Raw genomic sequence first — 23,600 nt, 5'->3', positions numbered from 1 at the left:
TTCTTCTCAGTATTTTTTTTAATCACAGCATTGGCCAGGTGTGGTGGCTCACACCTGTAATCCCAGCACTTTGAGAAGCTGAGACGGGCAGATCACCTAAGGTCAGGTGTTCAAGACCAGCCTGGCCAACATGCCAAAACCCTATCTCTACTAAAAGTACAAAAATTAGCCAGGCATGGTGGTGGGCGCCTGTAATCCCAGTAACTCAGGAGGCTGAGGCAGGAGAATAGCTTGAACCCAGGAGGCAGAGGTTGCAGTGAGCTGCAGTTGCAGTGAGCTGAGATAGATAGCGCCACTGCACTCCAGCCTGGGCGACAAAGCAAGACTCAGTCTCAAAAAAAAAAAAAAAAAAAAAAATCACAGTATTGTAGAACTAGAAGGGAATTTAAAGATCATCTCCTATCCAACTCTTTCCTTAATAGAGGAAGAAAATTGAGAATTAGAGAGGTACACTTGGTATGCAGAGTATAGTGTTAAGACTCTGGGATCAGACTGTTTAAACCCCAAGTCAGTGCTTGCTAGTCATATAACCTTGAGCAAGTCTAACCTTGCTGAGCTTCCATTTCTGGTCTGTAAAACGGGGCAATAATAGTATCTACACTATTAATGTTAGTAAGAGAATCAAGCTAATATGTAAAGTGCTTATAAACTTTACATGCTATGTAAATGTTAGCTGTCCTCCATCTACCAAGTAGGCTCCCTAGGGCAGGGATTTTTGTTTTATTATGAATCCTGGTATAGCGGTTAGTACAGAGTACATATTCAATGAGTTTTTGTTGAATTAATGAATACAATCTTAAATAACATGAGAAAAATTAAAACTTCTCAAAATCAACCCTTCTTTATTAAAAATCTGATTAAAGCACATAGGATAACATTTTGACTAGATTTTTTTCTCCTTTATAAGAAGCTCAAGGAATTATCACAAACATTAAGACTCATTAAGACAGGAATGTGGTGGCACATGCCTGTAATTCTAGCACTTTAGGAAGCTGAGGTGGGCAGATCACTTCAGCCCAGGAGTTCAAGACCAACATGAGCAACATGACAAAACCCTGTCTTAAAAAAAAATAGAAAAATTGGTTGGGCATGGTGGTTCACACCTGTAGTTCCAAATATTTGGGAGGCTGAGGTGGGAGGATCACCTGAACCCAAGGAGGTCGAGGCCTCAGTGGGCCAAGATCTCACCACTGCACTAAAGCCTGGGGGACAGTGAGATTCTGTCTCAAAAGAAAAAGAAAACAAACAAACAGAAGTTAAAAAGACTTCCTTCTAGCTGGGTGCAATGGCACATGCCTGCAGTCCCTGCTACACAGGAGGCTGAACAGGATAACTGCTTAAGCCCTGCAGTTTGAGTCTTCAGTGAGCCATGACTGACTACTTCATTCGAGCATGGGCAACAAAGCAAAACTGTCTCAAAAAAAAAAAGTCTAATTATTTCTAAACATGATAGATGAAAAAAGCTCAAAAGTACTTAGGAAATATTATAGCATTAAAAGGAATGCATCTGGGTACCTGAATATCAATCATAAGAAATTTGCAAAATTAGTAATTAAATTTACTGATACTAAAACTAATAAGATTCCCCCATCAGCTTAGAGCACCCACACATTATTAAAACTGAAAGCACAATGAACTATTTTCTCAAAAATGTTTGTTTTAAATTATCAATAAAAATTTAGAAATAAAACAAACTTTTAAACTGTTGCTTAACATCAAATGTTATGGAAGACTCAACTTTTTAAGCGTGACAACCCTAATAAAGGTCAAATGGTATAATAAATTTCAAGGGTTGACCCAAACTACTATGGTATACTAGAATTTTGATCTTTTAGTTATAACTTGAAGTAAGTGGAAAATTCTTTCATGTATTTTTGTTTTGTTATGCTATCATTTGGCTACCATTTTTTTGGGGATATAAAATCAGATAACTATAGCTTAAAATAAAAATAAACCATTTACACTAATGTTTATAAGAGACAAAGTACATTCCTCAATTTAAAAAAAATTACCTGATAATTTAAGGAGTAAGTAAATATGTTCAGAAAATAAACAAATCAACTTCTTTAGAACAGCAGCATGATACCTGGCATGGTTTTCCAGTACACGAAGTGGAGAGGAAGCGAATCGAAGATCCCACATCTGGATCACTGGTAACCGGTCATCCTCAGAGGCAAGGACCATCTGAGTAGCAACATCAGGATGCCACGCCAACCCAGAGCAATGCATCTGCAGATGATTAAGGTTCACATTTTATGAATCAAATTACTTTATAAAAAGTAATTTAATTACTCAAGTGAGATATGCCTTTATTAAAACAAATAGTAAAAAATATCAGCTTTGGCTTATTTTATTTATGTGTTTATTTACTTTTTTTTTCTTTTTTTGAGACTGTCTTGCTCTGACACCAGGATGCAGCACGGAGGGCAATCTTGGCTCACTGCAACCTCTGCCTCCCGGTTCAAGTGATTCTTCTGCCTCAGCCTCCCGAGTAGCTGCGAATGCAAGCGCCCACCACCACGCTCGGCTAATTTTTGTATCTTTTAGTAGAGATGGGGTTTCACCATGTTAGTCAGGATGGTCTCAATCTCTTGACCTCGTGATCTGCCTACCTCCGCCTCCCAAAGTGCTGGGATTACAGGCGTGAACCACCGCGCCTGGCCTATTTATTTACTTTTTCAAGACAGTCGCACTCTGTTGGCCAGGCTGGAGTACAGTGACACCATCTTAGCTCACTGCAACCTCCACCGCCCCAAGGTTCAAGTGATCCTCCTGCTTCAGCCTCCTGAGTAGGTGGGATTACAGGCGCAAGCCACCATGCTGGTTAATATTTGTATTTTTAGTAGATATGAGGTTTTACCATGTTGGTCAGGCTGGTCCCGAACTCCTAACCTCAAATGATCCACCCACCTTGACCTCCCAAAGTGGTGGGATTACAGGCATGACCCACTGCACCCGGCCTTGATTTATTTGAAGGAACAAAACAAAACAAATGTAAAACTACTAAATTTTATTGAACATCTTAAACAGTAGTCTTAAAAGTAAGATATCTGAATGTTTTCACAATGAATCCAGCTATTTGATATACACAAAACCATTGAGTCAGAATAACTGTATATCAAAAATAAGTTTCACTATCAAAACTATAAGAAACATTTCATTTTATTTATTTGTTGAGATGGAGTCTCACTTTGTCACCCAGGCTGTAGTGCAGTGTGGCACAATCTCAGTTCACTGCCACCTCCGTCTCCTGGGTTCAAGTGATTCTCCCACCTTAGCTTCCCCAGTAGCTGCATTACAGGCATGTACCACCATGTCTGGCTAATTTTTTGTATTTTAGAAGAGAAGGAGTTTCACCATGTTGCCCAGGCTGCTCTTGAACTGCTAAGCTCAGGCAATTCGCCCACCTCAGCCTCACAAAGTGTAGGATCACAGGCATGAGCCACGGTGCCCGGCCAGTAGAGAAAACATTTTTTCACATTTAAAATACTTTTAGAGAAATGGGAAAAAAATAGATAAAAGATTAACACACAGAGGCTGGGCATGGTGGCTCACACCTGTAATCCCAGCACTTTGGGAAGTCAAGGCAGGCGGATCACAAGATCAGGAGTTTGAGACCAGTCTGGTTAACATGGTGAAATCCCATCTCTACTAAAAATATAAAAATTAGCCAGGTGTGGTATCAGGTGCCTGTAATCCTAGCTACTCAGAGGCTAAGGTAGGAGAATCACCTGAACCCGGGAGGTGGATATTACAGTGCCAAGATCACGCCATTGCACTCCAGCCTGGACGACATAGCAACCGAGACTCCACTAAAAAAAAAAACAATAAAAAAAAACTAAAAAGCACAAAAAGATTAACGCACACATAAGACAAGAAACCCTCACGTTTCCCCTCTATTTTACCAGAAAAATCGAGACAAAATATCTTTTAAAAACTTACTTAAAGTTTCATATGGGATAAATTAACATTAAGAACTATTTGGAAATTCAGATTCTATTAAATGTTCCAGAAAATGACTAAAATGCTTCCAGTATGGTTTACTCCATTGAAACTTTTGTTTTAAAACTGCTGATTCACTTGAAAACAATACTCTGAAGAAATGTTCTCCCAAACAGTTTTTTGTTGTTATTGTTGTTTTTAAATTACATATGTATTCTCTGACTTTTGACAAACTTATTTTAGAAAATGTCAAACTATCCAATGTAATCGTAAACAAAAACAAGGCTCTTAATTATATCTAAATTATTTTATAGCGCCCAATTACATAAAAAAAAATTAAGATACCTATAAGGTTCAGAATTTAATGTGCTCTATGGGCAAGGGCCAGAAAGATATTAGCTCATTTAGCACTGCCTAATCAGAGGAAGAGATGAGGTCAAGAAGTCGAATATTACAAGTTCACTGTGATGAAGTTCCCAGCAGGAAAAATTTTTATATTATAAGAAAAGCTGAAGATGAATTAAAAAGCTGCAGCAATGGCCAGGCACAGTGGCTCACACTTGTAATCCCGGCACTTTGGAAGGTCAAGAAAGGCAGATCACGAGGTCCGGAGTTTCAGATAGCCTGACCAACATGGTGAACCCCCATCTCTAATAAAAATACAAAATTAGCTGGGTGTGATGGCTCTTTGCCTGCAATCCCAGGTACTCAGGAGGTTGAGGCAGGAGAATCACTTGAACCCGGGAGGCGGAGGTTGCAGTGAGCAGAGATGGTGCCACTGGCACTCCAGACTGGGCAACAGAGTGAGACTCTGTCTCAAAAAAAAAAAAAAGATAAAAAGTTGCTGCAATGTTTTAAAACAGTCAGCAAAGCAAAAAATAACCAGTATATCATGGAATAAGTTCCTTGATTAACCAATCTCTCTTCATCATTAATGATATCCCACATAGTTATTGAGAATTTTATGATTTTTCCCTGAGAGGAAAAAAAACAAACATTCATTCTAATGGAACTGATTAATGAAAAAACAGAATTTGACTTCACAGAAATTTGATTGTTGTCAACTCTGACAAAAAAATATAGGAATACCTACAGCAGAAATACAACATGTTCATCACAAGTCAATTATATACTTACTCTGTTACTATGGTCACTGACTTTGATGATTGGTTCATTTTTTCTAAGATCCCATACAGTGGCCCGACCACTGGGACTGGCTGATGCTAAAATATGCTGAACTTGTCTGTTCCATGCAATGCAGCTGATATCTTCTGGAGGCTACAAGGAATAAACTGTTAATAAAAACTGTTTCTCTATTATAATCAAATTTAACTGTAAAATTGGATCCTTCATTTTGAAAAGTGGATTACTTAAAAATTTAATCCATTTATCCCACAAATTTGCTTTCTATTCCTACATATTTACATTCTCAGTACATACAATAATACAGTTTAAAGCACAGGTACATGCCACTTCAAATGTATTATCTTGTTTAATAATATCTCATTCAACAAGCATTTGACTGAATTCCTGCTATAAACTGATATATTCCAGGTGGTACTGTTTCTTAACTTTGCAACTGCTGCAAGGTAGATCATGGACCACAAACTAGATGTTGGTGACTATGACAGAAAACCAGGCAGGGCAAAAGTTACAGCCTAGACTATCAGCAAAATATCTTTATAAATGGTAGTGCATATGCTATCATTATGCACTCAGATTGCCAAAATGTTAGAGCCAGTTGCAATGGCTACTCAAGTCAGAAAGCCTATACAACATAAAGAAACTCAAGGAAGACTAGGGGAAGACTGTTCTTACCAAACTTACTAGAATACACAAGCAAAGGGCTTGAGGTTATTTATTTTTAAACCTTGCCTTCCATAGTCTTGTCTGAGTGTTTCTGGTTTTTTGTTTGTTTGTTTGTTTTTTGAGATGGAGTTTCACTCATTACCCAGTCTGGAGTGCAATGGCGTGACCTCAGCTCACTGCAACCTCTGCTGCATCTAATTTTTGTATTTTTAGTAGAGACAGGGTTTCACCATGTTGATCAGGATGGTCTCGATCTCTTGACCTCGTGATCCACCCACCTCGGCCTCCCAACGTGCTGGGATTATAGGCGTGAGTCACCGCGCCCAGCCTGTCTGAATGTTTCTAAAGAAGTTTAGTTGTTGCTAAGATACAGAGCAGTATACTATTAAGAATTTTTGTTCATTTTGCCGAGTACAATGACCAGTGGCTACCAGGTGGTAGGTGCTGAATAAATATTTACTCTTGAAGGACGCACTGATACTGTGAAGAAACATATTTACTAATATTTTACTGAAAAAAAACCAGCAACATCTAAACAATGATTTTAAACTTACATGTTTTGTGTGAGAAGGCTTAAAAGTGAATTAAGCCTTAAAAATTAAACCTTAAAAGGTTTAGAAGAACTACTTTTTGCTTTTTTTATTACAATGATAAAAATCAGTATACCTGTGTTTTGGCTCCTGGTGTCATTGGAGTTGCAAAATTATTTAGATCCCATATGTAGATTTCAGATTCATTAGCACCAGAAGCTACCAGATTAGTCTGCAACAAGAAACCACAACTAAATAGCACTTGTGAATAATTAAGAGAATTCAGAATAACTCAGTTCAGAGCTAGAAAGACAGTAGATATAGCATATACAATTTTTCCTTTAACTTAAAAAGTGAAAAACATATGCAAGAATTTCTAAATTAAGCATAATTATTTCAAAATTTAAACTTTTCTAGAAAAAACATAAAATTCTACATAAAGACAAAAGATGTCTACTGACAAACGAATTTTTTTTTTTTTTTTCTGAGACGGAGTTTTGCTCTTGTTACCCAGGCTGGAGTGCAATGGCGTGATCTCGGCTCACCGCAACCTCCGCCTCCTGGGTTCAGGCAATTCTCCAGCCTCAGCCTCCTGAGTAGCTGGGATTACAGGCACGCGCCACCATGCCCAGCTAATTTTTTGTATTTTTAGTAGAGACGGGGTTTCACCATGTTGACCAGGATGGTCTCGATCTCTTGATCTCGTGATCCACCCGCCTCGGCCTCCCAATGCCCTGGGATTATAGGCTTGAGCCACCGTGCCTGGCCTGACAAACTAATTTTAATGCAAGATATTATTTTAAAAATTATATGGCTAAATTCTTGATCAATCATGCAACCATGTAGGAATTACTGTTTATATCTCTGCATCTCTGGAAAGAGATTTAATTGTAAGATTCAAAGGGTTATCGATTATTGCTTTCAGAAAAAGCTGAATCCTAAAACTCTGCCATCTTTCTCAGGATAACTCAAAGCCAGCTTCCAGAGCTAAATCAATACAGCACTAGTAAAATCGCTTGTCATAACTCTTCGCATATTTCTAGTCTATTTACACTCAATCTTGTTCCAGGTGGCAATATTTCTAGGTTTTCTCTGTTACATACCTTAAGGGTCAAAAAGAACTTAAAATTGTAACATAAAGTACAGGAAGATAATGGGCTTCATATACTTACCTTCATCATATTTACTATTTACTCTTACAAATTATTGTCTTATCAACTGGCATATAGCTAAAAAAAGAGAGAAATTCTATGGTAGGAGCTACCTATAACACAAAATACTTTATTGAAAATCAGCAGCTATTTAATACAATTAACAAAGGTGTTAACTAAAGAGCAGACACCACAAAGTATAGAAATGAAGGGCGGACAAAGTGGCTCACGCCTGTAGTCACAGTACTTTGGGAGGCCAAGGCAGACAGATCACTTGAGCCCAGGAGTTCAGGACCAGCCTGAGCAACAGAGAAAAACCCCCGTCTCTATAAAAATTAGCTAAGTGTTGTGGCTCATGCCTGTCATCCCAGCAGGACAACAGGAGATCTGTCCGCTGTCATCCTGCTGGGTGGTTGACACAGGAGTTCAAGACTACAGTGAGCCATGAGCCACTGTGGTCCAGCCTGGCCAATGGAGCAAGACACTGTTTCAAAAAACAAACAACAACAACAAAATAAACAAGTTGGGTTTCTGTATTGCTATATCTAAGTATCTATTTATAATATAAGAAAAGAAAAAGAATAAAAAAGAAAAGAAACTATTTACAATTTTCTTAATACTTAGTTTTGGTTGTTGTAATCTAGTATCCTATTAATTCAAGGTCTTTTATTTTTTTTTCCCCAGACAGGGTCTCTATGTGTCACCTAGGCTGGAGTGCAGTGGAATGATCATAGCTCACTGCAGCCTAGAACTCGTGGGCTAAAGCGATCCTCCTACCTCAGCCTCCCAAGTAGTGGGGCATGTGCCACCATGTTCTGCTAATTGTTTTTGTTTTTTTTTTTTGAGATAGAGTCTTGCTCTTTTACCAGGCTGGAGTGCAGTGGCATGATCATGGCTCACTGCAACCTCTACCTCCTGGGTTCAAGCAATTCTCCTGCCTCAGCCTCCCAAGTAGCTGGGACTAGAGGCGTGCGCCAACATGCCCGGCTAATTTTTGTATTTTTGATAGAGACAGGGTTTCACCATGTTGGCCAGGATGGTCTCCATCTCTTGACCTCATAATGCAGCCACCTTGGCCTGCCAAAATGCTGGGATTATGGGTGTGAGCCACTGCACCTGGTCTGTTTGCATTTTTATAGCGACAGTGTTTTACCATCTTGTTCAGGCCAAGATCTTTATTAAGCTGTGCATTCATATAATTAACATCTAGTAATGTTTATGAAGGCAACAGTACAAAGATCTTAATTGACTATTTGTTAAATCTGCATTACATTTAATTTCTAATTACTTCACAAAGCAGTACTCTCTTTGTAATAAACACAAAATTTTTCAATTAATAAAACAGTGAATTAACCCGGACTTCATAGCACCAGCCTAACACTGACCTAGCACAAACTTTTAAAAGGCAAGGTTTGCAACCTATGGGGTTCTTAATGTTTGTAAAATGTCTAATCAAACGGCATGACATCTTCAGATTTCTAGAATTAAATCTATCAGCCTGATCCTTTTCATTGAGTTAGTATTTTTAACCCTAATGTCAACTCTGAATCGAGACCATCCTGGTCAACGTGGTAAAACCCCGTCTCTACTAAAAATACAGAAAATTAGCTGGGCACGGTGGCGCATGCCTGTAATCCCAGCTACTCAGGAGGCTGAGGCAGGAGAACTGCCTGAACCCAGGAGGTGGAGGTTGCAGTGAGCCGAGATCATGCCATTGCACTCCAGCCTGGGTTAACAAGAGCGAAACTCCGTCTCAAAAAAAAAAAACAACAGTTGTTCGGATCTGAGTCATGGCACCAAAAATAAATGAAATAAATAAAAAAACAACAGCATCAACAAAACACTCATCAACCTGTATGGCCACACATTTTTTTTAAGCCTTCAGTTCCAAAACTGAGGCACAGTAGATTCATATATTGATTTCAAATGAGCAGCACAGAGTCTAAGAATTATGAATAAATGTCAAAGTCTAACCTGGAAAATGTTCACATCCAAGGCTCTCACTGGGCCAGTATGCTTGTCATTCTGGGCAATCACAACATCCTTGTCTCCAGCTATAATTTTAGAAGGATCATAGAGAATAATATTTCCATTTTCACCACCTGCAATCAGAACTCCAGAGACATCTCCTTTGGAATCCATTTTATAGGGTCCCCAAATCAACTTGTGGTACCTATAAAGGAAAATGAATAACTCATTCTTAAAGTCAAATAAATGTAGACAAAAATTTGAAATTATACATTTAACTTTTTAGGTTTTCATAAATAGTCCAAATATATTACTTCTCCTCCACTCCTGGTAACTATGTATGACTTTGGTGTAATAGTATTTCATTTTTTATTTATACTCATATTTGCATATTTGATTTTATAATCCTTAAAGAGCAAAAACTCTTGTAAGGTAGCGTAACAAAGTATATGTATGTCACAAGATGAGCTTAAGAATGATTTTACCACTTAGAAACTGTGAGACCCTAAGTTACTTAACCTTCTTAAATTGCCTCTGGTTCATTGTAAAATAGAGCTAAACAATCACTTTCCTTGAAAAATAAAAACATTCTTTATTTGACTATAGAAGGGTCTCATGCTTTGGCCTTTGTCAAAAAAATAATAAAAATAAAAAAAAGAGAAGGGTCACTAACAAGTAGTCTTTTAAACAGTAAAAGTGTTAAAGGAGTCACCTGAAATTTTCTAAGAAAAAGAATGTATTCTAACAGGAGAAAAGTGTTACCAAAATTATATTATGACAAGTACTCCTACTGTTGGAGAATAAAATATATGGTCTAGAATGGAGATAAAATATGAAGGCAAAAATGTATATAATGATACAGATGGTAGTAAGTAGAAAACTACTAGACAAGAAGCCAGGCGTGGTGGCTCCCAGCACTTTGGGAGGCTGAGGCAGGTGGATCACCTGAGGTTGGGAGTTTGAGACCAGCCTGACCAACAGGGAGAAACTCTGTCTCTACTAAAAATACAAAATTAGCCGGGCATGGTGGTACATGCCTATAATTCCAGCTACTTGAGAGGCTGAGGAAGGAGAATCACTTGAACCTGGGAGGTAAGCTGAGATCGTGCCATTGCACTCCAGCAGCCTGGGAAACAAGAGTGAAACTTTGCCTCAAAAAAAAAAAAAAAAAAAACCAAAAAAAAACTACTAGACAAAAGGTATCTGGGGTTCCCATCCTACTGTGACAGCTCTGAAGAAGATGAGAGGTCCCATGAAACTGCATGATTTGAGCTGTTTTCTATCAGCTAAAGAACAATCTCTTTAAACCCTGCAAAGATAATAAGGCAATAAAGCTTACTTTATTACTCAAATGAAAGTATTCTTTCTCTACATTAAAATAGGGCATAAGTACTTGAAAGTATGATCCAAATACCTAGTTACCTAGTGAATTAGAAATCATGTCAACAAAACTGTCTGTGAAATATATTTCTAAATATAGTAACACAAGAAAATAAAAATAAGCTACCATTCAGAGGTAATCACTATTAATATCTCAATATGACTCCTTTTTCTGGCCACATCTACCGTTTTGCAAACAGTTGCAATAAAGAAGATAGAAAAAAAAAAAAAACTCTACCACATAATGAGAAAAAAAAATACTAGAAACTACAGTCTTTCCTTCCCACCTTACATATAACAGCAATAAAAAAGTCAACAGAACATACTGGCTGGGCACCAGCACTCTGGGAGATGGAGGTGGATGGATCACTTGAGGTCAGGACTTCAAGACCAGCCTGGCCAAAATGGCAAAACCTTGTCGCTACTAAAGATACAAAATTGCTGGGTGGGGTGGGGCACACCCGTAATCCCAACTACAAGAATTGCTAGAACCCAGAAAGTGGAGGTTGTAGTGAGCCAAGATTGTGCCACTGCACTCCAGCCTGGGCTACAAGGTGAGATTCTGTTTCAAAAAAAAAAAAGGAAAAAAAGTCAATAGGACTTATAAACACTACTTTTACTTCCATAAAAATTCACTCACATGCTTTTTATTGACAAAATATTTCATGTCCTTGCTGGTATTCCTTGTAGTTTCTAATAATGACATACTTACAGATAAATTAGAAATCAACAATATATAATCACATGAATTTAAAGCTGAAACCTCATACCTGTGAGAAGAGGAGAATGTGGCACAAGATTTCATATCCAAGGATGGATCAGAAAGATCTAATTCAAATATCTCAAGGGAAGCACTGGTACTAAATGTTGCATCCAATTGCTGAGCAGATGTTCCTATAGAAAATACATTTATGGTTACTATACATACAAAAATAAAAGACTCAAATAAACCACACGACAGAAACTAAAGGCATGTTTTTCAATTCTCTCGCTCGTGAATGCTGCATTTGTGGCTGAAATCTCAGCACATATGCCATTGAGCAGATGCTTAAATTACTATAGGAATGAGATTCTGGCACAGGGCTAGGAGACAATGTTTATAACAGTGGGTAGTATAAATAATTTTTTAAGCTTGTAGATATTTTTTAAATCTCTGTAAAAATGGTATAGTGATTTACTATATCTGCTTATAGACATACATGATGTAACTTTTTTTTTTTTTTTTGAGATGAAGTCTTGATCTGTCGCCCAGGCGGGAGTGCAGTGGTTCAATCTCAGCTCACTGCAACCTCCGCCTCGCAGGTTCAAGTGGTTTTCCTGCCTCAGCCTCCCGAGTAGCTGGGATTACAGGCCACCCTACCATGCTCAGTTAATTTTTGTATTTTTAGTAGAGATGGGGTTTCATCATGTTGGCCAGGCTGGTTTTGAACTCCTTACCTTAGATGATCAACCCACCTTGGTCTTCCAAAGTGCTAGGATTACAGGCATGAGCCACCATGCTAGGCCAACTTTTTTTTTTTGAGACAGAGCTTTGCTCTGTTGCCCAGTCTGGAGTGCAGTGGTGCAATCTCAGCTCACTGCAACCTCTGCCTCCCATGTTCAAGCTATTCTCCTGCCTCAGCCTCCCAAGCAGTTGGGACAACAGGCTTGTACCACCACGCCCAGCTAATTTCTGTATTTTTAGTAGAGACGGGGTTTCACCAAGCTGGCCAGGATGGTCTCAATCTCTTGACCTTGTGATCCACCTGCCTTGGCCTCCCAAAGTGCTGGGATTACAGACATAAAGCCACTGAGCCCAGCCAACTAATTCTTTTTATATAAAAATGCTAACATTGGCCAGGCATGGTGGCTCACGTCTATAATCCCAGCACTTTGGGAGTTGAAGAGGGCAGATTACGAGGTCGAGATCCAGACCATCCTGGCCAAAATGGTGAAACCTGCTCTCTACTAAAAATCCAAAAATAAGCGGGGTGTGCTGGCATATGCCTATAGTCCCAGCTACTCAGGTGACTGAGGCAGGAAAATCACTTGAAACCGGGAGGCAGAGGTTGCAGTGAACTGAGATGACGCCAGTGCACTGCCGACTGGGCGACAAAGTAAGACTATTTCAAAAAAAAATGCTAACAACAAAATTGTTCTTCATTCATTCAAACTTATTAACTGTTTTTCACATGCCATTTAGGGAAATAAAGATAAAATACAATTCCTGTAAAGTAAGGAAAATACTTTAGATGTAACCCATCATGATCAAAACACTATGGGAACACAGAAGAACACTGAACTCAGCTGACAGAATGTCGGTAACTTGTCAGGGAGAGATAGGCTTTCCAGAAAACATAAAGCTTAAACTGAATAAGCTAGATGCAGAAGAGAAGAAATTAGGTTACTCATATTATCTTCTCTCCTTTGAACTTACCTGTTGCTAGATAAATGGGGTGATTCTGGGGAGGGCTCCATGCCTGCATGGCTGTACGATCTACTTCCTTTAACTTCATCCTGCTAAAGACAAATCTATTTTACAAATAAACAGATTTGAATAATTTGAATGTCTAACACAAAACACAGATATTTTACATAGAAACACACTGAACAAACCACTACAACATTATTAATTCCCAACTGCAAATAGATCAAATTGGTTTAGGTATCATTTGTTGGAAATGTTCAATATTAGAAAGCAGACAAACTTGACAAACTATTTTGAGACAAATATTGGGCTATTCTGTTTATAGATTATAGTTTTTCAGTTGAATCAGTCTAGAAAAATAGCCCACAAAAACAATAAGGTAGTACCTGAAGAATTAACTTTGCTACACATGTTTATCAAACACGAATGGGTAGCAAAACATTATGGGTAAGAGCAGGCAAAAAATAAATAAGATACAACTTCCTGGAGTAGGATTACTCAATGATAAGAGCAGTTTAAAAATTAATTCTAAATTAAAACATATTAGAGAGAATATAGTAAGCTCACAGAATTTAAAGATAAAGTAGAAATTATCAGAAAACTGGTCACTTCAAGGTATAATACCATATACCACTTGTTTACATATTTTCTGTCATTAAAGTTACATTGATGGGCCGAGTGTGATGGCTCATGCTTGCAATCCCAGCACTTTGGGAGGCCGAGGCCAGGAGTTCGAGACTAGCCAGGCCAACATAGCAAAACCCCGTCTCTATTAAAAATACAAGAAAATTAGCCAGCGTGGTGGTGTACCCATGTAATCCCAGCTATTCAGGAGGCTGAGGCAGGAGAATCACTTGAACCCAGGAGGCAGAGATGAGCTGAGATCACACCACTGTACTCCAGCCTGGGTGACAGAGACTCGGTCTCAAAAAAAAAAAAAAGTTACTTAGAAAGGTGTAGTATTATGTACTTTTTAAAGATCTTTGTTATTTTTACGTAAATATATTGAAATGACATATTACTCTACTGCAAGATGTACGATAATTACCTAGTCCGATACCAATGAACACCTAAGCTGTTTTTAGCTATTTTTACCAAAAAATGCTGAAATAAATGGTCATCTGCACATGCTATTTCATTAAAGAGCAGGGACAGCTATAAATTCCCAGAAGTAAAACTGTTAAGTTAAAGGATTAATGCAATTTTAATTTTGATGAATATTACCAAGCTGTTCTCTATGGCAACTATACCTTTTCATGCCACTAACAGTAATATATGATTACTTGTTGCCCTACAACCACTAACAGTAACATGTAATTACTTGTTGCCCAGAGTATACTGTCACACTTTAAGATTTTTACCAACATTAACAATGAAAGGCCAGGCACAGTGGCTCAGGCCTGTAATCCCAGCACTTTGGGAGGCTGTGGCAGACAGACTGCTTGAGCCTGGGAGCTCAAGACCAGCTTGGACAATGCGGTGAAATCCCATCTCTACAAAAAAATACAAAAATTAGCTGGGCATGGTGATACACGCCTGTAGTCCCAGCTACTCGGGAGGTTGAGGTGGAAGGATCATTTGAGCCTAGGAAGTTGAAGCTGCAGTGAGCCCTGATAGCACCACTTCACTCCAGCCTGGGTGACAGAGTGAGACCATGTCAAAAAAAAAAAAAAAAAAAGAAAGAAACAAAGAAAAATGTTAACTTGGTATAGTTATACATGATATATAACATCCTTTTTTAAATATGATTATAGGTCAACCATATTTCCTTTTCTTTCTTTCTTTTTTCTTTTTTTTGAGATGGAGTTTCGCTCTTGTTACCCAGGCTGGAGTGCAATGGCATGATCTCGGCTCACCACAACCTCTGCCTCCTGGGTTCAGGCAATTCTCCTGCCTCAGCCTCCTGAGTAGCTGGGATTACAGGCATGAGCCACCATGCCCAGCTAATTTTTTGTATTTTTAGTAGAGACGGGGTTTCACCATGTTGACCAGGTTGGTTTTGATCTCTCGACCTTGTGATCCACCCGCCTCGGCCTCCCAAAGTGCTGGGATTACAGGCTTGAGCCACTGCGCCCGGCCCTTCCTTCTTTTTTTTTAAAGACGGGGTTTCACCATGTTGGCCAGGATGGTCTCAATCTCTTAACCTTGTGATTCTCTCAGCTCAGCCTCCCAAAGTGCTGGGATTACAGGCATGAGCCACCATGCCCGGCCCATATTTCCTTTTCTGTCATCTCTTCTGTCTAGTCTATATCATTTGACTATATTTCTTTCTTTCTTTTTTATTCTGAGACGGAGTTTTGTTCTGTCACCCACGCTGAAGCACACTGGCGCAATCTTGGCTTGCTGCAACCTCTGCCTCCCAGGTTCAAGAGATTCTCGTGTCTCAACCTTCCAAGTAGCTGGGATTACAGGCACACACCACCACACCCGGATAATTTTTTTGTATTTTTAGTAGAGACCGGGTTTCACCATGTTGGTCAGGCTTGTCTCAAACTCTTGACCTCAGGTGATCCACTCACCTTGGCTTCCTAAACTTCTGGAATTACAGGTGTGAGCCACTGTGCCCAGACATCATTTGACCATTTATCTGTGAAGTTGACAGACTATCTTTTGACTTTGCTTTAAAAAAAATTTTTTTTTTTTACCTTTCAAAGGATTTTGATTCAAATTTTAAAAAAAATAGGCTTTACCTTTTAGAGCAGTTTTACATTCACAGAAAAGTTGAACAAAAGTACAAAGAATTGCTACACAGTTCTCCAATCACATAACCTCTCTCACCACCAACACTGTATATCCATAATGTTAAAATTCACTGCCAAATATACACTTTATATTTGGCATATATTTACATACATATATATACATACATGCACATATATATATATATTTGTGAATATCCTTCTTTGTCTGAAATAATGACTTTTGGTCCAAATTCCATCTTTTATTTGCCTTTACATGTATAATTTTGCCCTTCAAAACTACTTTGCTGTCATTAGCTATCCAGAATACAGCAAAAAACCAACAAAAAACCAACAGATTTTGTTGGTGATCCAAACAAACAAACAAACAAAGAGCCAACATTTTGTTGGTGATCCAATTTAGCTAAGGCTAAATTAGCTAAGGTCATTTAAAATGTATTGATATGACAGACATGGTTAGTCTTAGTTTTACCATATTTTACTTTGGTTTAATATCTTTGGGTAATAAATTTCTTTAAAAGTCTTTCGTTGCCTATTTTCTTTTTTGTGCAATTATTAGGATAATGTATATTTTTATTCTAATATGTTTCTGATTCTTTTTTTAAATTTTTTCTTTTTTTAAATCAGCCCCACAAAAGCAGGGCCTCAAAAAACTGGATTAAGACTCAGAATTGTTCCTCTCCATGGAAATCTTTAGTAAAATTCGAAACATTTATACAATTTGAAAAGAAACCAGAGTTCTGATTTTATCTTTATAATTGTAATTTCAAATATTTTACTTAATATCGTCAATCCCCTATTTTTTTATACAGTAACTACTAACTCCCTACTGTGTGCACTTATGAAATTAGCTTGTATAATCTTACTGCCCCCTCACACAACACAGTTACTTATAGTCAATAGTATTATCTTTCTCAGTGTTTACCTTTGAACTGCTAAATATGCTTACAATTCTACTAACTGATTTGTCAGCTTTAAATGATGTCCTTTGACTCATAACCACTACAGATATGGCAATTCACAAACTTATTCTGCCTTCAATTTCTTTCTTCTTTTCATTAGTTGTATAACCAACTCCTACATTACTGGACATTTAACGTTTATATTTCATTATTTCTTCCTCATTCTCACTTTTGTTCGTCTAGCACTGCAGTTAAACGCACACTCAGTGCTCTCCGAGAGTACTTTTGCCAGTTCCCTACTCAGCTCCAGGGCTTATCCTCTAACGTTTTCCTTAAGATTCCCTTAAACATATACCCCGAGTCCTCTACTTGCAAATTGTTCATATTTGAAGGAGATTTTACATAGGAAAAAATTAGGACACAAAAAGACAATCTGTACATGTTAGCAGGTGGCAAGGGACAGAACCAAGTTCGGAGCTCAGAAGATTAGTTCCAGAGTCCAAGTTCTTATTACTTCCAACAAGTTCAGGTATTCAATTTTTATATCATAGAGGAAAATTAACATTTAGCAGAAATAATTAATAACAAAGCAACCAACATACATGATGAAATTGAAGAAATGCATTTTAGAAATTGTGTTAGGTAGGGCAAAGTGAGATTAGGAGGCAGGATGTATCACATGGTTAAAAGCATGGTCTGGAGTTAACCCTCAATTTGACTACTGGCTCTGCCAACTTATTAGCTATGATACTTTGGACATGTTATTTAACCTCCCTGAGCACCAGTTTCTATATTCATAAAATAGGGAAAAGAGTGACCACCTAATGGGATGGTGTGAGGTTTCAATGAGATAATATGTTTTATAATAGGGAGCCAAACAAAGTGCTGAGTTAGTGTTTTTGACAGGCTTGCTATTTTTAAAACTTACTGCCATCATGAGATTAAATAAGAAAACTTTGAGATTATTTGAGGGAAAAAATCCAACTTTCTAAGATGTAAAAAAGGCACCTATTTTCTTACATGAATTCCCTCTTCTTCCTCTCTGCCAACTGTCTAACCTAATCTTTAAAAATAAATTCATATTCCAGCTCCTCCATGAAAACTGCCCTAATGATCCAATCCACACTGATCTAAATACTCCCCTACAAGTTTACATTTGTCAGTATTAGGATTTAAGCATTATTTTATTTTATTTTATTTTTGAGATGGAGTTTCGCTCTTGTTACCCAGGCTGGAGTGCGATGTAACCTCCGCCTCCTGGGTTCAGGCAATCCTCCTGCCTCAGCCAACTGAGTAGCTGGGATTACAGGCACGGGCCACCATGCCCAGCTAATTTTTTTTTTTTTTTTTTGTATTTTTAGTAGAGACGGGGTTTCACCATGTTGACCAGGATGGTCTCGATCTCTTGACCTCGTGATCCACCTGCCTCAGCCTCCCAAAGTGCTGGGATTACAGGTGTGAGCCACCATGCTTGGCCCAGGATTTAAGCATTTTATAAGAATATGCCATTCTATTTTAACTAAACACTTTGTAATAACATTCTATTAGCACATATTTACATATTTTCCAGTTACCCTTTTTTTAACCAGCTGCCTTATGTGCTATCTTATCTCACCAACTAGACAAATAATGTCTTTTCTCAAAACTTTTACCCCTTTTTTAGACTCAAATTGCTAATAAGCACGGTAGGAAATATCCAGAAAGTTTTGTTTGATTTATTTTAAATGTTTATATTTAGGGGAAAACAAGTAGACAAATGAGCTAGAATGACCAGTTTCAGATAAAACATTTACTTTTAAATTCTTAACTCTTTAAAGGATAATTCACTATTTAAAAAAGGAGAAAGTATTGTTAAGGGGAGAAAAGGTTATAAGATGCCTTCAAAATAATTTCTACAAGTGAAAAACAAAATAGCTCTATTATAAAAATGGAATACAATTCTAATATTTCTAAGAGCAAAAGCATAAGGACTACCTAATCCATTAATGCTTGGTTAATGTGTAACATTTACTGAAAGAGAAAGAGACACATTTATAAGAACACAGTAAGTGGGAATTCAAAACATTCACAAATATATCAGCCTTAGTACTCAATGTTCCACTAGAAGCAGTTCTCCTTATTAACCTGTCCTGAATATAAGGCTTCGATACCATGTTAAAAAAAAAAAAAAAAGGGCGGGTGTGGTGGCTCACGCCTATAATCCCAGCACTTTGGGAGGCCGAGACGGGTGGATCACGAGGTCAAGAGATCGAGACCATCCTGGTCAACAAGGTGAAACCCCGTCTCTACTAAAAACACAAAAATTAGCTGGGCATGGTGGTGCGCGCCTGTAGTCCCAGCTACTCGGGAGGCTGATACAAGAGAATTGCTTGAACCCAGAAGGCGGAGGTTGCCGTGAGCTGAGATCGTGCCATTGCAATCCAGTCTGGGTAACAACAGCAAAACTCCGTTTCAAAAAAAAGAATCACTATACTACAATAATGGCCTAGAACTATATTATATGCCCTGAATCTTATTAAATAATCTACCTATTGCAATCATTCTCAAAATTACTAAGAATGCCATCAAAATACAGTTTCATCTGGATATATGTGTATTTCCTTCTCTTAGAAATAATCATTCATTTAGGTGTAAATGATTTTCTTAAAAATATGAAAAGGTTTTTTCTTTAAATGTAATTTGTTGTTGTTGTTTAATAGAGATAAGTTCTCGCTATGCTGGCCAGGTTGGTCTTGAACTCTTGGCCTCAAGCAATCATCCTGCCTTGGTCTCCCAAAGAGCTAGGATTACAGGCCTGAGCCACTGCACCCAAAAATAGGAAGAAGTTTTAGATTAAACCATACATACTTCCCAAGCAAGACTTGCTTAAAATACTTTGTGCAATGTTTTTTCAATATTAAACATGATCAGAATTTACACTATGCACACTTGTTTCACTCAATACTATTTTCCACAGAACATAATCACTATGAAAATATAAAAAGAAGGCCAGGCGCTCAGCTCACACTTGTAATCCTGGCATTTTGGGAGGCCGAGGCAGGCAGATCACCTGAGGTCAGGAGTTTGAGACCAGCCTACCCAACATGCCAAAACCCTGGCTCTTCTGAAAATACAAAAAAAATTAGCAGGGTATAGTGGCAGATGCCTGTAATCCCAGCTACTTGGGAGGCTGAGGCAGGAGAATGGCTTGAACCCAGGAGGTGGAGGTTGCAGTGAGCCAAGATTGTGCCACTGTACTTTAGCCTGGGTGACAGGAGCAAAACTCCGTATCAAAAAAAATAAAATTGTGTGGACAATGGCTTCTTAATATATGCCATCTAGAAGACAGTATTTATTGCACAGCAATTAAGAGCATGAGGTCTAGAGCAGACACCCTCAGTTTAAATTCCAGCTTCACCATGTCCACCTCTGACTCTAGTCAGGTAGCTTTATCCATGTCTATCTTGCCTCCCCTCTCAGTAAAATAAAGGTAACAGTACCTACCCTACAGGGTTGCTGTGAGAAATAAGTGGTATTACTCAGAGTGGTTTGAACAGTACCTAGCATATATAAATAAATGCTCATAAGTGACAGTTATTACAAACACCACAATTTAAAACGTCTACCACAATGAACCTTTTTAAAAATACATGCCTTGGCCAGGCACAGTGGCTCAGGCCTGCAATTCCAGCACTTTGGGAGGCCGAGGTGGGTGGATCACTTCATGCAGGAAGCTGGGGAGCAATCTGGCCAACATGGCAAAACCCTGTATCTACTAAAAAATAGAAAAATTAGCCAGACATGGTAGTGCGCACTTGTAATCCCAGCTACTCTGGAGGGCGAAGCAGGAGAATCGCTTGAATTTGAAAGGCATAGGTTGCCATGAGCCGAGATAGCGCCACTGCACTACAGACTGGGTGACAGAGCAAGATTCCATCTCGAAAAAACAAAACAAAACAAAACAACAACAAAAACCTTCATTGAAGAAAATTTATACTCCGGACTAGAACTCTTATTTTTCCTGCAACTTTCTCTCAATAATTGCATTCAATTAGGTGGAAACTTTTTTCTTTCTGCTCATTTTCAAAATGTAAATTTTGTAAAACCAATAGTAAAACCCAACAGCAGTATTCTTTGAAAAATACCAACCTTACAACGCTATATACAGAGCTGACGCATGCCTCAGGAAGCAAGTAAAAAGTTTAAAGAGGTAATAGAATTGGAACTTTGACTCCCAAACTAGGTATACAATCCCTAGTTGGCACTGCTTTTAGTAAAAATCCATTTTCTGTGGGCAAAATATCTCAATAGGGATAGAAACAATTGTTCTAGAGGATTTATTAGTATTATGAATGTTCTAGGCTCATTTCACTCAACCCAAACCAAATCAAAGGAGAAAGTAACTGTGTACTAGTTACTGAACTAATTGGTGTCATATTAATCCTCAGTATAAAACTCTTTGAGCTGAAATCAACCTAATGACATTTCTAAAAACAATGTAATCAATGCAAATCAATCTAGTAACGTCCCCTTAAAGGAGTTTTTAACTTGCAAACTTCATGATATTATGTACGTAGAAAATCCTACATGTCTCTTGAGAGCAGGAGCTTGAGACCAGCCTGGGGGCCACAGTGAGACCCCACCTCTATAAAAAATGAGAGATTAATTAGCTGGGCGTGCACCACGTGCATATTCCTAGCTACTTCTGAGACTGAGGTGAGAGGATCTCTTGAGCCCAAGAGTTCAAGGTTATAGTGAGGTATAATTAATTGCACCACTTCACTCCCATCTGGGCAACAAAGAGTGACCCTGTCTCAAAAACAAAACAAAACAAAAACCCTACGTGTGTGTATGTACATTCTTACAATGCTTTCATTAGATTCCTAAAAGACAGTGAAATCTCTCAAATATTATGAATAACTGCTCTTCACAGTTTACAAATTTATTTCTATTCCTATGTTATTAGTTTCAATAAATACTTTGCTTACATAAAATTAAGCAGTATAATTCTAAATCCACCTCAAATTTCAAATTGCACAAATAATTTTGGACATATGTAAAATAAAATCACTACAAAACTACAAAAACATTATGAGTTATCCAAAAGTTCTTATGAGCCTACAAAGCTTTCTCTGAATTAAGGGATAATGAGAAACAGCACAGAAGAACTACTAAAAAAGAAGAGTGGCTGGGAACGGTGGCTCACGCCTGCAATTTCTACACTTTGGGAGGCCAAGGTGCACGGATCACTTGAGGTCAGGAGTTCGAGACCAGCGTGGCCAACACAGTGAAACCTCGTTTCTACTAAAAATACACAAATTAGCAGGGCGTGGTGGCAGGCGCCATAATCCTAGCTACTCAGGAGGCTGAGGCACGAGAAATCACCGGGAGGTGGAGGTTGCAGTGAGCTGAGATCGCACCACTGCACTCCAGCCTGGGTGACAGAGCGAGAATGTCATAAAAAAAAAAAAAAAAAGGAGAATAAGCTTTTGCCAACCTTTGAATAATCGGAAGTACAGAAAACACAGGACGCTATAACAAGAACAAACCTTTATCGATATTTCAAATACAGTTACAACTGCCCATAAGGACAACCAAATTTCAGTTTTCTATAGTTCGAAAACATAATTTAGAAGAAACGATTTGACACAGACTATCAGATCACTGCAACTTCAAAAAGCCCTACGTAAAATTAGTTCCTTAAGCGCAAGGAAAAATGTATAACGCCCACAAGTCCAGGCAATATTCTGGTTTATTTTACAACTGCCCCATAATTTAACAACTTGTTAGCAAAAACATATAACACTTAACGAGACTGTCCTCAAAGTACAGGCTGCGCCTGGCGACCACTGTCCTTAAAATAATCCAATCCTAGCTAAATGACAGTATACGTCAATTCAAACCTATAAACCTTTAAATCTGGCAACAGTTCAAGTACAATCAAAACAATCCTAACCAAACTAAAGTCAACCAAAGTAATCCTGAGATTTGTTTCCTTTCCTCACCCGCGGGGACCGCACCTCTTTGTGAACAAGGGTCTGAAAGTCTCCTAACCTCAAACTCCAGTTACCCGCCCGGCTACGACTCCCCACCAAGTCACTGTCGCCAGCCTCGAGTGGCTCTTGCTCAGCAGTGGAGACGTCGGCGGATGCGGACGGGCACGATCACTGAAGGAGTCCAGATACCAGACGTTGTTCCACCGGGCCCAAAACCAAGACCAGGGTCGCGCCGTCACCAAAGACCGGGCCTCGGGCTGGCGCGGAGCAGCGGAGACCCAGGCTGGGGCCCTAGTTTTGGCCTGGGCTCAACCTCAAGGCTGAAGGACCGGCGAAGAGGACAAAAAGCAACGGGCGGACGCACCTGGCGAGGACCTTCGGAAGCCAGGTCCTGCGTTAGTGCAGCGTCGGTCGGACTCTCCCAGCATTCGCCGCCGCCCCTCCTCCCCAGCCAGGGCCACCTCCACGTTCCGCTCCAACGTGGCAGCCGCAGCCGCACCCTGCCGCCCGACACTTCCGGGAACGTCTCTCCCCGCCCACCCGACGCACGGCCCGCCGCGGCACTTCCGGGATTGGCGATAGGCTAGGGAGCAGTGTACGGTTCTGCGCGTTGAGGATCCCTGCGGTCATCGCGTCCGCACGAATGTAGGAACTCTTTCTGAGGGGCGGCGCATAGAATGTGGATGCGGTAGCCAGGACATGGGTACAGGAAAAGTCCTGCACGATGTCTCCGTCCGGCTGAATGACCACCGTGGCCTGCAGGAACGTCACGCAGCACTAGTCCTGCGAGGCGTCGGTCGCCCCTGGCGACACTGCCCGCGCCAAACCTCGTGGAAA

At 39.1% G+C, this 23,600-nt stretch overlaps 1 protein-coding gene and 1 non-coding gene across 51 annotated transcripts in view; both read right to left on the bottom strand.

The window, feature by feature from the left end:
- SEC31A (SEC31 homolog A, COPII component) overlaps positions 1–23,281 on the bottom strand; it is a 79,219-nt gene extending 55,938 nt beyond the window's left edge. For 11 of the 50 annotated variants that reach the window (XM_078366942.1, XM_078366945.1, XM_078366948.1 and 8 more), the window contains exons 1-7: positions 23,128–23,281; positions 13,197–13,279; positions 11,551–11,674; positions 9,407–9,605; positions 6,418–6,513; positions 5,080–5,220; positions 2,087–2,229 (exon numbers count right to left, since the gene is read on the bottom strand). In XM_078366942.1, coding sequence (XP_078223068.1) covers positions 2,087–2,229; positions 5,080–5,220; positions 6,418–6,513; positions 9,407–9,605; positions 11,551–11,674; positions 13,197–13,275 — 782 coding nt within the window. In that variant the 5' untranslated portion in view covers positions 13,276–13,279; positions 23,128–23,281. Of the gene's footprint in view, positions 1–2,086; positions 2,230–5,079; positions 5,221–6,417; positions 6,514–9,406; positions 9,606–11,550; positions 11,675–13,196; positions 13,292–22,821 lie in introns of all 50 variants that reach the window. The other 39 variants (XM_035293393.3, XM_035293396.3, XM_003732476.4 and 36 more) reach the window with 4 other exon arrangements.
- LOC118152455 (U5 spliceosomal RNA) lies at positions 16,512–16,627 on the bottom strand. Its single transcript, XR_004741219.1, has one exon. It is a non-coding gene; the product is annotated as a U5 spliceosomal RNA (small nuclear RNA).
- Positions 23,282–23,600: the final 319 nt, after the last annotated feature.

Source organism: Callithrix jacchus, chromosome 3 (assembly GCF_049354715.1).
Source record: "Callithrix jacchus isolate 240 chromosome 3, calJac240_pri, whole genome shotgun sequence".
Classification (NCBI taxonomy): Eukaryota; Metazoa; Chordata; class Mammalia; order Primates; family Cebidae; genus Callithrix; species Callithrix jacchus.
This window is presented reverse-complemented; position numbering and strand designations above follow the sequence as displayed.